Source organism: Aedes albopictus, chromosome 2, assembly GCF_035046485.1.
Source record: "Aedes albopictus strain Foshan chromosome 2, AalbF5, whole genome shotgun sequence".
Taxonomy (NCBI): domain Eukaryota; kingdom Metazoa; phylum Arthropoda; class Insecta; order Diptera; family Culicidae; genus Aedes; species Aedes albopictus.
The window spans coordinates 410,570,745-410,582,835 of NC_085137.1; the positions used below are offsets into that span (position 1 = coordinate 410,570,745).

At 48.2% G+C, this 12,091-nt stretch overlaps 1 protein-coding gene across 2 annotated transcripts; it reads left to right on the forward strand.

The window, feature by feature from the left end:
• Positions 1-338: 338 nt before the first annotated feature.
• Positions 339-4,400, forward strand: LOC109426848 (cohesin subunit SA-1). Of its 2 annotated transcripts, XM_019702400.3 has the most exons (5): positions 339-468; positions 584-670; positions 735-3,537; positions 3,610-3,998; positions 4,066-4,400. In XM_019702400.3, the coding sequence occupies exons 2-5, from the start codon at positions 588-590 to the stop codon at positions 4,280-4,282; spliced, it is 3,492 nt and encodes a 1,163-aa protein (XP_019557945.2). In that variant the 5' UTR covers positions 339-468; positions 584-587; the 3' UTR covers positions 4,283-4,400. The 2 variants fall into 2 exon arrangements, with proteins under 2 accessions (XP_019557945.2, XP_019557946.2); XM_019702401.3 differs by lacking the exon at positions 339-468 and having other exon boundaries at positions 507-670.
• The last annotated feature ends 7,691 nt before the right edge of the window (positions 4,401-12,091 follow it).

Genomic DNA, 12,091 nt, shown 5'->3' on the forward strand with positions numbered 1-12,091 from the left:
TGCATAATGGGGTTTAAATACCCATTTTTAGATGTCAGAAAAAGCCCCATTTTATGACAGCTCAATACATTTGCAAAAAATGGGTACTTAAAATCCATTTAATGGGTATTTGCGAACTAGCGTGCACCGCTTGGATGTCAAAATTCTTCTTCTTACCGCTTGGTGCATCAATCATTTTTTCCCCTTTTCAAATGTAACGCGAGATTTCCTTTTGAGCAAGATCAGGCGTCGGACCATCTGGCCGAATGCACATTTTGATCGCAATTCGCTGATTTCTTCTTGTGACGCTCAATCGCATGCAGCAGGCGTGACGTTCAAAAATCGAAGCAAAACAAACGCGCAGACATCTTTGAAAATGCATAACGCTCGCATCAATTTCTAATATTTGCGGTAAAAAATCGGATAATTTAAACGTTTATTGTCCCTAATTCAGTGTGAAATTGTTCAAATCAGTGCAGGTCAATCGAGGTAAGTAAATTTTTGTCGAAACTGTTTTCGAAAAGACGGAAAAATTGCATTTTACTCTGGACTACAAGCCACCCGAGCGATTTGTTTACAAACTTATAGCTTTTGCCTTTCGCAGCGAAATGCATCGACGCGGAGGAAAACGCATCCGAATGGATGAGCCTCCACCGGAATTCGAGGAACATCACGAGCCGCCGTTTCACAAGTAAGAATGTGCATTATGCCTGATTCGCCGCCAGATTTGAATTGACCTACTTTTTCCATCGCAGTGAACCACACAACGAGAGTTGGTCGTCGGGTGGCGCCGGGGAGGGCCCCTCCGAGGAGCACCACCTGCCGCATCCGGAAGAGGAGCAGCCCACTGGCCGTCCCGGGGCTCGTATGACTCGGCTGAGGGCGCGTGGTGGCGTCCCGCTGAAGGCTCCCATCATCGACGATGACGATGATGATATATTTTTCGGGACGCGTTTCGATCCGCATCAGCAGCAGCAACCGTTGCAGCACAAGAAGCGCAAGGCCCCGAGGAAGGCTCGCGGGGAGGGAGCTCCGAAGGAACCGAGGGAGAAGCGAGAACGGGTCTACCATCATGACGATGAACGGGTGGTGGTGACGGACCGGGAGAGCACGATGGATGAGAGCAGCTTGTATTTTATTCTGAGGCACTCGAAGTCGGCCATCACTGGGATCGTGGATGATTGGATCGAGAGTTATAAGCTGGACAAGGATTCGGCATTGATTGCGTTGATGAACTTCTTTGTGCATGCTAGCGGATGTAAGGGGAAGATTACTCCGGAGATGCAGCAGACTATGGAGCACACGGCGATCATCCGGAAGATGACCGAGGAGTTCGATGAGGACAGCCACGAGTATCCGCTGATCATGCCCGGGCAGCAGTGGAAGAAGTTCAAGATGAATTTCTGTGACTTCGTGCAGACGCTGGTCAAGCAGTGTCAGTACTCGATCATCTACGATCAGTTTCTGATGGACAACGTGATCTCGTTGCTGACTGGGTTGTCGGATTCGCAGGTTCGTGCGTTCCGTCACACGGCCACTTTAGCTGCGATGAAGTTGATGACGGCGCTGGTGGACGTGGCTCTGCTCGTGTCGGTCAACTTCGACAACGCCGCGCGACAGTACGATGCGGAAAGGCTGAAGCCTCGCGACAAACGGGCACCGGATCGTTTGGAATCGCTGATGGCCAAGCGCACCGAGCTGGAGGAGAATATGGACGAGATCAAGAACATGCTGACGTACATGTTCAAGTCGGTTTTCGTGCATCGCTATCGGGATACTTTGCCGGAGATTCGGGCCATTTGTATGTCGGAGATTGGAATATGGATGCAGAAGTTTTCGCAGAATTTCCTGGATGATTCGTACTTGAAGTACATCGGATGGACGCTGCACGATAAGGTCGGAGAAGTCCGGCTGCGCTGCCTGCAAGCTTTGTTGCCGCTGTATGAGAATGAGGAGCTCAAGGGAAAGCTGGAACTGTTTACGTCCAAGTTTAAGGATCGCATCGTTGCGATGACCCTGGACAAGGAATTTGAGGCGGCGGTTCACGCCGTGAAGCTGGTCATCAACATTTTAAAGATTCACCAGGACATTCTGACGGACAAGGATTGCGAAATTGTGTACGAGTTGGTCTACTCGTCCCATCGAGGCGTTGCTCAAGCTGCAGCCGAATTCCTGAACGTTCGTCTTTTCTGTCTAGATGCGGATGCCCAAGTAACGTACACCAAACGGGGTAAGAAGCGCCTCCCTAACACTCCCTTGATCCGAGATTTGGTGCAGTTCTTCATCGAATCGGAACTGCACGAGCATGGAGCCTATTTGGTGGATTCCTTCATCGACAGTAATCCGATGGTCAAGGACTGGGAATGTATGACGGATCTACTTCTGGAAGAACCAGGACCCATGGAAGAAACGCTGGACAACAAGCAGGAATCGACGCTGATCGAGATCATGGTTAGCGCCGTTCGGCAAGCAGCCACAGGTGAGCCTCCCGTTGGCCGTGGAAGCAGCCGAAAGATGACCCTGAGCGCGAAGGAGATCAAGCAAGTTCAGGACGACAAGCAGAAGCTCACGGAGCATTTCATTCATACTCTTCCTCTACTCCTGCATAAATACAGCGCAGATAGCGAGAAGCTAACTAACTTGCTGGCCATCCCGCAGTATTTCGATCTAGAGCTGTACACCACAACGCGTCAGGAAGCGAATCTACAAGCCCTGCTGGACAAAATGACCCACATCATGGCCATCCAGATTGATCGCGAAGTGCTCGAAACCTGCGCCAAAACGTTCGAATTCCTCTGCACCGAAGGCAGCGCCATCTACACCAGGTGCGACGTGGCCAGATCGAACGTCATCGACGAGTGCGTCAATCGCTACAAGGAGGCCATCGATGACTACCGCAATCTGATCGCCGGCGAAGAAACCCCAAACGAGGACGAAATCTACAACGTCAACATCAGCCTCAAGAAGGTTTCGATCCTGTACTCATGTCACAACCTCAACACCTGGAATCTGTTCGACTCCCTCTACCAGGACATCGAGGAGAGTCTCTCGGAAAACGCCGGCGACAACGGAATCCCTCACGAGGCCCTGGTCTACTGCATCGAGGCGTGCGTCTTCTCCATCAACTGGGGACTGTACTTCCTGGAGAACACCATGGACCGATCCGCAGCCTCCGAAGTCGACGAACTCTCCCAAAACCTCCAGAAGTACATGAACGCGTGCAACGAGCTGATGCACTACGACATCGCCCCCACCGTACAGGAAGCGGCTTACATGTCCATCTGTGACCTCTTGATCGTATTCAGCGACCAGCTTGCTTCCCACCCGAACGAAAACATCCGAAAGCTGGTGTACACCCCTAGCGCGGAGCAGCAAGGCCTCCTCAACGAGTTTGTCCAAGCCAATGTGTTCTCCACCGAACAGGAGGAAGGTCACGATGAAACCCGCATCGAGGAGCTGCACAAGCGGCGAAACTTCCTGGCAGCGTACTGCAAGCTGATCGTGTACAACATCCTGCCGATGAAGTCCGCTGCGGACATTTTCAAACACTATCTCAAGGTAGGTGTCTCGAATAACACTGTTGAATTCTACTGTAAACTCTCTAACTGTATATCACTTGCTTGTTTTCAGTGCTACAACGAGTACGGCGACATCATCAAGACCACCCTCGGCAAGACGCGTGAAATCAACAAGGTCAACTGCGCCATGACCATGTGTCTGAGCTTGATCAACATCTTCAAGGACATCCAGGAGGCGTCGCCGGGCGGTCGTGTTTCGCGAAACTCCCAAGAGTTTCAAGATCTGAAAGAGCTGGCCAAACGGTTCGCTCTCTCGTTCGGGTTGGATGCAGTCAAGAACCGCGAAGCTATCACAGTATTTCATCGGGCGGGTATTCTCTTTGCCGTGACCATTCCGCCGGATGCGTATGAGGATCCCTCGGCACCGCCGCCTTGCATTGCATTCCTGGAGGTGCTGGCCGAGTTGACCAACAAGCTGATCAAACAGGACAAGAAGTTGATGTGAGTTCAGGGCTACTTGTGTTAATATAAAGATACAAAAAGACATCTTAACCTTATCCCTCCACAGTCTCAGCTTCATGGAACGGCGGTTAACGGCTGGCATGCCGTCCAGTCGGTCCGAGGACTGGCAACCGCTGATGACGTACAAGAACTCGCTGTTGCACGGCGAAACCGACCAGATGCCGGTCACGTCGAAGCGGGCGTACTCGCGGAAGAAGAAGGACTACGACCACGATGACGACGAGGAGCACGACGATGAAGATGATCAGGATTATGTGGCGTAAAGGTTTTATATCTATTATAAGTAAGTATATGTTAAAACTCTGAAGAGTTGAAGATTCCAGATTTAGATTGAAACTTTAAATTGATCGTCTAATAATATATTACATATATCTGGTAGTGTAACAATGAGGGAAGTTTATTGGATGACACTCTACATTCTCCCTCTAGATTAGTGTAACAGCTAAATAATTCCGAGGGATGGGATTTAGAGGTAATGAGCTATGGGCATACCTAGTAAGAATAATGACCGCATTTGTAGGTATAGTTCACAGTTGTCCATCGTCGGCTCATTGATGCCGAATCTGCTCGCTGACTCTCTGTCTGCCGTCACATTCAGCAAAGTATTGAATTTCTTTCTCTACATGCCAACAGTTTCAGCCAGTGTAGCACGTTTTCAGTAATTGCTCATGACTTGAGGCTCTGCTATTTTTATTCACGTACTGTCAGTGTACCAGTAGCCGCTCACCGTCTTGAAAATGAAGCTTATTGACAAAAATATGTATGATTTTGTGCATCCGGATATTATTTTCCGAATAAAAAATACAGTAGAAAACCCGAACGTTGTATTGTAACAGTACTATTTAGAACAATATTTTTACATACACCACAGTAAAATTAAAAATGCAAAAACATTAAGATGTAATGTAAACACCGCTAGCCATCATGGTTTCCCATAGCGGAAATCATCATGGTAACAGGTCGCAAGCCCTGGTAAAGTGTGGAACGTTTTGATGGCTGTGATCCCTGACCACCATGTAATCAAAATCCCAGGGATACTCAAGTGATCAAGTGGGTTGTGGGGGTTGCGTGTGTGGGGTGCATATATTGACAAGCATTGCCATGGATCGTTAGGGCTGAGTAGGAGCGGGGAATGGATCTACGATTGCTTAATTGCAATTATACCTACTGGTATAGTCGTGGTTCAACAGTGGTGGTTCCGATTTCCGCTTGTGTTCGGCCTAGGTGGTTTGTTTAGGCGGTGCGGGTAGGTCTGTATGTACTTCGTACGTGCAGTGCGTACGGCTTCAGCATTGTGGTTACTTGGGTAGTGTAGGATAATTGGGTTTGGGAATTAGGGGGTCGTCATTGATTCTGCCGACACCATTCAGTGCTCATTGTTGGCGGTTGTGTTGGTGACTATTTCTTCAGCTTTATAATCTCATTTATACCACGCACAGAGGGATTTAAACTCTGCGTTACGGGTTGGGTGAGGTCATGCAGATAGAAGCAACCCAGGTGACCGTGCGGCTCGGGTCGTGATGGACGCAGGAGTGCAGTGTGTGTGGGGTGCGCTACCCTGTGGGTGCAGTTGAGTCCGGGTTGGAGTGGAAAGAGACCCTTCTCTACCCTTGATCGGTTTCGGTTGTACGGGCGGGGTAGTGTTTGTCTTATTTGTGACGTGTTGTGCGTGATTTGTGGCCCGAGCTGCGTGGTTACTTGGAAAGCATTGTGCTCTGCAATCTAGATTTTGGTTTTAAGGTGAAGCTTTGGCTGGGCTGTGCCTCGAATTTGTTGGGCGCAGGTCGGGAGAGCTGGTGGCGGTTTGTGTTGGAGGGTTTGCTCGATTGGTTATTCACTGGTGGTGGCCAGTCGATCGACTGCTCGCGCAGCCTGTCATTTGGTTCTTGGGGTTTGTGCTCTCGAGGTTCGGGGCGTTGCTTCATTGTATCTTCACTTTAATACTAATATTTCTTGTTTGAATAACTGACTATTATGTCCAGGCGCTTCGTGTTCGTGCGGCTAAGGTCCCCAAGTCTTTAGCCGCATCGTGCTGAGGAGCACGGGTTCGATTCCCGCCGCAGCTGTCAGGAAAAGTTTTCGGCTGTGCCACTGGCGTTGCATGCTAGTCCGTTGTCTAGTATCGTGCTTCCTTCAAAGAGCAAATAGCTCACTGAAATGCATTAAACGTGTCCGTGTCTTTTTTTCTTTAACTCATTCTATTTCATAGATTGCCAGATTTAAGGGTAATGGTTCAATAGGGTGTTAGCAATCAGAGTGGATTAGAACGAGTTGGCGCCTACAATACACCAACACTAACACACATACACCAATACTTACACGCACACATGCACCTACAACTAGCTGTAAAAGACCAGTGGGCGGGACAATGGTGCCTACCCAACAGTTGTAGGTGGGGTGTTTGGCTTAGCTACATGACTTGACATGACATGACCGGCAAGCCCATAAACATCAATTGGTAGACGTATTGCCTAGTGAAAAGACAACGCAGATGGGCGAAAGGGGATGCGTTGATAATAGCAGAATAGCAGAAAAACATTAAGATGTAATGTAGACACAATACAGTGAATTGTAAATAAGATTTTTACAATATAGTATACAGGTTGTTAAGTGTCGTAACAATACAAAAAACCTGAATTAATCCACCTATGGTGAACAGAACCCTTCTTACACTTATTAAAATTATTGTTGTATTATTCGTGATGCTGTGTATGATTGTGATTTTTGATCATTCTAGAAAATATTGGTAATTTGGTATCAAGTTGATTGCTTTTCATAATAGTCGATGATTCTATGGGCTCAACTACCAGAAATGCCAGCCAGAATCTCCTAGAATCTTGCATGGAATGCTTAAGCAACAGCTTACATATTCTGGAATATTGTATCTCTTGTTAACTGCCAATCTATTATTACATGGGTAAGAAAATCATCGAGATACACTTTGTCAAATATTCTTTATCAGTTGAATAAATAAGATCCAAAGTTCTTGGGACCCATGGTTATGGCACAGAGAAACAGACGTCACACTCCGCTCGCTTCCCATCGATCACCTTTTTAATGGTTGATTCAAATTTTCGGTAATAGGTCGATTGATCACTCGCTGTTCTGGCGTCGTTTCTGCTTCTGTCTGAAGTTTGCTCGCTACTGCCACCTAGTACCAGGCCAAGCACAGTACGTTTAGCATTGGGCGGTTATGTTTTGATGATGATGTTTTTCATTGAAACTTGTTCTAAGAGTTACGTCTGTTTCTATATGGTTATGGATCGAAACCAAGCGTCATTTATCTATACAATTCTTATGGTATAAAAATGGATAAAAATAGCCGGGGCCCGTGGCGTAATGGTCACACGTTCACTTCATAAGTGGATAGTCATGTCAAGAAAAGACTGTGGTATTTATATATTGTTGAAAAATTTTTAATTGGACCTAGACCCATTTGCATTATCATTTGTAGCTCATGTAAGACAGCAAGCAAATCTATTTATCTATATATAGGTATCTATATATTTAAAAATGAATTTCTGTCTGTCTGTCTGACTCTTATGGATTCGGAAACTACTGAACCGATCGGCGTGAAATTTTGTATGTGGATGCTGCTGGGGCCGGGAAGGTTCTTAGCTTGGTGTGAGACCTCTCCAGTCTCTGGAACGGGGGGCTCCCATACAGGTGACTTTGCGGGGAACGTCCCTATAGAGCTGTATGCCAAAAAACACAGTAGGCAGGCAGTACGACGTTAGCTGGGACAGCTAGTATAATAATAAAAAAAAAGGAATTTATTGAGATTACTCCCAAATACTCTTCAAAAGAAATCTCGGTAACTGAATGTCCAATCAAAATAAAATTTAAAAAAAATGGAAGAGGATGTTGTAGCTATCATTTGATGCTAAGAAAAACCGAATCGGTTGACAGACGGCTGAGAAATTTATTATGATACGTTTTATCAAAAATCTCTCAATAGCGTAAATTTTATTAAACCTAAGTACTCCTCGAAAGATATCTCGGTTACAAAATTTCCAATCAGAATAAAATTCAAAAGCGTTCTTCAAGGATGCAGTAGCTTTCGTTTGCGGCCTTAAGAACCCAAATCGGTTGATAGACGGCTGAGAAATTTATGGTGATACACTTTGTCAAAAATATCTAAAATAATTAAGTTGTACCACTCCCTAGCACTCTTTGAAAGATATCTCGGTAACCGAACGTCCAATCAAAATAAAATTCAATAGCGTTCTACTAGGATGTAGTAGCTTTTATTTGCTTCCAAGAGAACTCAAATCGGTCAACAGACGGCTGAGAACCGTGAGTGACATTTTTTTGTAACATACACACACACACACACACACACACACACACACACACACACACACACACACACACACACACACACACACACACACTCACACAGGGGCAGCAGGGACAGGAGTCCAGGGGCTTGACGAACCCCCCCCTTCTGCGAGTCGGGTGGAAGCTTGGGAATTTTTCCTAAGCGAAAACTGTTCACACACCCGTGTGGATTACCACCATTGGCACATCCTTTGGGAAGTGACCGAGCTTCTGGTTTCCAGACAGCTCAAGCAGAGGATGCCTAGGATGTGGCGGGGTTTTAACAGTGGGCTCTGTTGGATCCCCATAAAAAGCCACACATCTGCAAGCAACTCCGTACAAGCGACCTGGTACCGCTTCCAAAGTGCCTTAGCCCAAACACCCGGAGTGCCAACCGGCACATCAGGATCGATGCCAGTAACATCCTGATTATGGCATACTGGTCAACGCAAACGACAATGGACAAGTTACGGAATACGGATCGGATGGCGACGATGGGCTGGTACTCGTGCTATTCTACTCCCTGAGTAAAGTAGGGTGACACCAACTTGAAACGGCGAGTGGGCTAATGGTACGTTTGCCTCCGTCCCGGTAAAACCTTGGCAGGCCTCCGGATACGTTCATCATCTGTACATCATCTCTGATGCGTACTAGGCTCGGATGAACCATTCCCGACTAACGCTGATCTGGCTCTGGACATGAACCCCATGAAGGAACGTGTCCAACCCTCGCTTGGCCTCCCTGATCCATAGATAACCAAGAGATCACGAAAGCGACTAGATACAACGGATGGTGATAGCGGTGCGGAGGGGGGACCCTGAAGAATGGAAGATCAAACAACAAACAACGAATCAGGAGCGGCAAATCCGTTTGCCAGAACTGGGTTGGCGAGGACACCACCATCGCAAACCCAGCAGGTGCAAAAGCTACAAGGGCAAGAGAAGGAGCACCAACAGATGCAGCAGCAGCAATACAGCGCATGGTCGAGAGTACCAAAACTACCAAGGGTAGAAGTAGCCAAAAAGCTGGTAGACGAGCTGCACGAATACGTCGACAAACGGAGCAACGTGCACAAGGACATCAAAGCGTTGGTGATTAAGATCCAAGGGGCCCTTGGGTCGGCAGTTAAAGAGTGGAAGAGTATGGCACAGAGAGCCGAAGATGCAGAGAAGGAGCTCTTGGCAGCCAAGACTGCCAGTGAAGCAAGCCGAACGTCGGAAGCGAGAAGGCAGATCACTAACAAAACTGCGGAGAAAAATAGCGTGGTGGAAAGCATCTCCCAGAGGATGCAAACTACACCCTTTTTCACGCCGAAGAGACCAAGGGCATCGCCAGGAGAAGTGAGACCCGGTGGCTCCAAGAAACATAAGGACGCCCCCGTTACTGGTGCACGCCATCCAGCAGAGAATGTCGTCGCAGACGGCCATACCCCGTGGCAGGTCGTCGGCAAAAGAAAAGCGAAGTCGGCCGGTAAAAGCAGGTCCGACAAACGGAAGCTCATAAAGAGAAAAAATAAAGGTGAAGCTCTCATCGTCAAAACAAGTGACGACTCGTACGCGGAAGTTCTGCGCACCATGCGGACTAATCCGGACCTTAGGGAGCTAGGGGAAGACGTGAAGAAAATTAGGCGCACCCGCAATGGGGAAATGATCCTCGAGTTAAGAAGGGATCCAAAAGGAAGCAGCTCCTCATACAAAGAGCTTACCGAGAAAGCTATGGGCGATAAGGTCGAAGTCAGAGCCCTATGTCCGGAAGCAACCCTCCTATGCAAAGACTTGGACGAGGTCACATCGGAGCAGGAAGTTGAAGTAGCTATGAAGGAGCAGTGCGAGCTAGGAGAAGCCAGGATGACCATCCGTGTAAGAAACGGACCTTCTGGCACGAAGGTGGCTTCGATCAAACTACCGATCGATGCAGCCAATAAGGCACTAAGAGTTGGCAAGATCAAAATAGGCTGGTGTGTGTGCCCCCTGAGTATCTCTCAGCAACCGGAAGTGTGTTTCAAATGCCTAGAGTACGGCCATCTGGCAAGAGATTGCAAAGGGCCTGACAGAAGCAAACTATGCAGAAGGTGTGGTGAGGAAGGCCACAAAGCTCAGGATTGCAGGAAGTCCCCGAAGTGCCTCATCTGTGCAAACACAGAGAACAGCAATCATCCGACAGGTGGCCGAAGATGCCCGGCCTTCAAGCAAGTGAGTGCAACTAAGTCCCAGTGGAGGTAATCCAAATCAACCTCAACCACTGTGAGACTGCACAGCTTTTGCTGCGACAAGCCGTTGTGGAGCAAAACTGCGATGTTGCTATTATTTCGGAGCCATACCGAATCCCCCCCGAAGATGGAAACTGGACAGCAGATAGGGCGAAAACAGTAGCAGTCTGGACAGCGGGAAGATATCCCGTGCAAGAAGTGGTGTACTGCGCAGATGAAGGTTTTGTGGTTGTGAAAATCAACGGAATTTTTATATGTAGCTGCTATGCCCCACCAAGATGGACGATAGAGCAGTTTAACCAAATGCTGGACAGGATAATCGAGGAGCTAATCGGCCGAAGACCAGTCGTCATTGCCGGCGATTTTAACGCTTGGGCGGTCGAATGGGGTAGCCATCTCACAACCCCAAGAGGAAGTAGTCTACTGGAGGCCCTAGCTAAGCTAAACATAGACATCGCCAACGAAGGTAGCACCAGAACGTATCGTAGGGAAGGTAGAGAGTCTATCGTCGACGTCACCTTTTGCAGTCCTGTTCTGATGGGAGCGATAAATTGGAGAGTATGTGAGGAATACACCCACAGTGACCATCAAGCCATCCGGTACCATATTGGAGGCAGGGCTCGGCTGGAGTCACGTGGGACACAAACGAATGAGCGGAGGTGGAGGACAGCGAACTTCGAAAAGGACGTGTTTGTTGAGGCGCTAAGGCTGGAGAGCAATTCACTGAACCTCAGTGCAGACGAGCTGGTAGCGGTACTATCCCGCGCGTGCGACGCTACAATGCCAAGGATGGGAAAACCAAGAAACAGTCGACACCCCGTCTTCTGGTGGAACCCAACGATTGCTGATCTGCGAGCACAGTGCTTACGAGCTAGAAGAAGGATGCAGAGGGCTAGAAATGACGGTGATAGGGAGCAACGTAGGTTACCTTACAGAGCAGCAAGAGCCGCATTGAACAAAGCGATCAAGCTCAGCAAGAAAGCCTGTCTTGACAATCTCTGTCATAAGGCCAACTTGAATCCATGGGGTAGTGCGTACAAAGTAGCAATGTCGAAGATAAAGGGTCCTGCGGTACCACCCGACAGATGCCCGGAAAAGATGAAAGTTGACATCGAGGCACTGTTTCCGATTCACGAGCCGACAATCTGGCCGCCCACACCGTACGTCAATCAGAATACCCACGATGAAGAAATCAGGGTGACTAACGAAGAGCTGATCGCGGTAGCGAAAGTCTTGCCAATCGAGAGAGCCCCTGGCCCGGACGGGATACCAAACGTGGCCCTAAAAGCAGCAATCTACGAAAACCCGGATATGTTCAGGAGCACAATACAACATTGCATTGAGGAGGGCAGTTTCCCTGACATCTGGAAACGACAGAAATTGGTGCTACTGCCAAAGCCTGGGAAACTTCCCGGCGACCCATCAGCGTATAGGCCGATATGCCTATTGGATACCGTTGGTAAATTGTTGGAGAGAGTGGTCCTAAACAGGCTCACGAAATACACTGAGAGTGAGAGCGGTCTATCAGAATTGCAGTTCGGAT

Coding starts and splice junctions, on each gene's coding strand:
- LOC109426848 (XM_019702400.3), top strand. CDS start 588: ATGCATCGACGCGGAGGAAAACGCATCCGAATGGATGAGCCTCCACCG. Junction 671..734: donor CACGAGCCGCCGTTTCACAA/GTAAGAATGTGC, acceptor TTTCCATCGCAG/TGAACCACACAACGAGAGTT. Junction 3,538..3,609: donor TTTTCAAACACTATCTCAAG/GTAGGTGTCTCG, acceptor GCTTGTTTTCAG/TGCTACAACGAGTACGGCGA.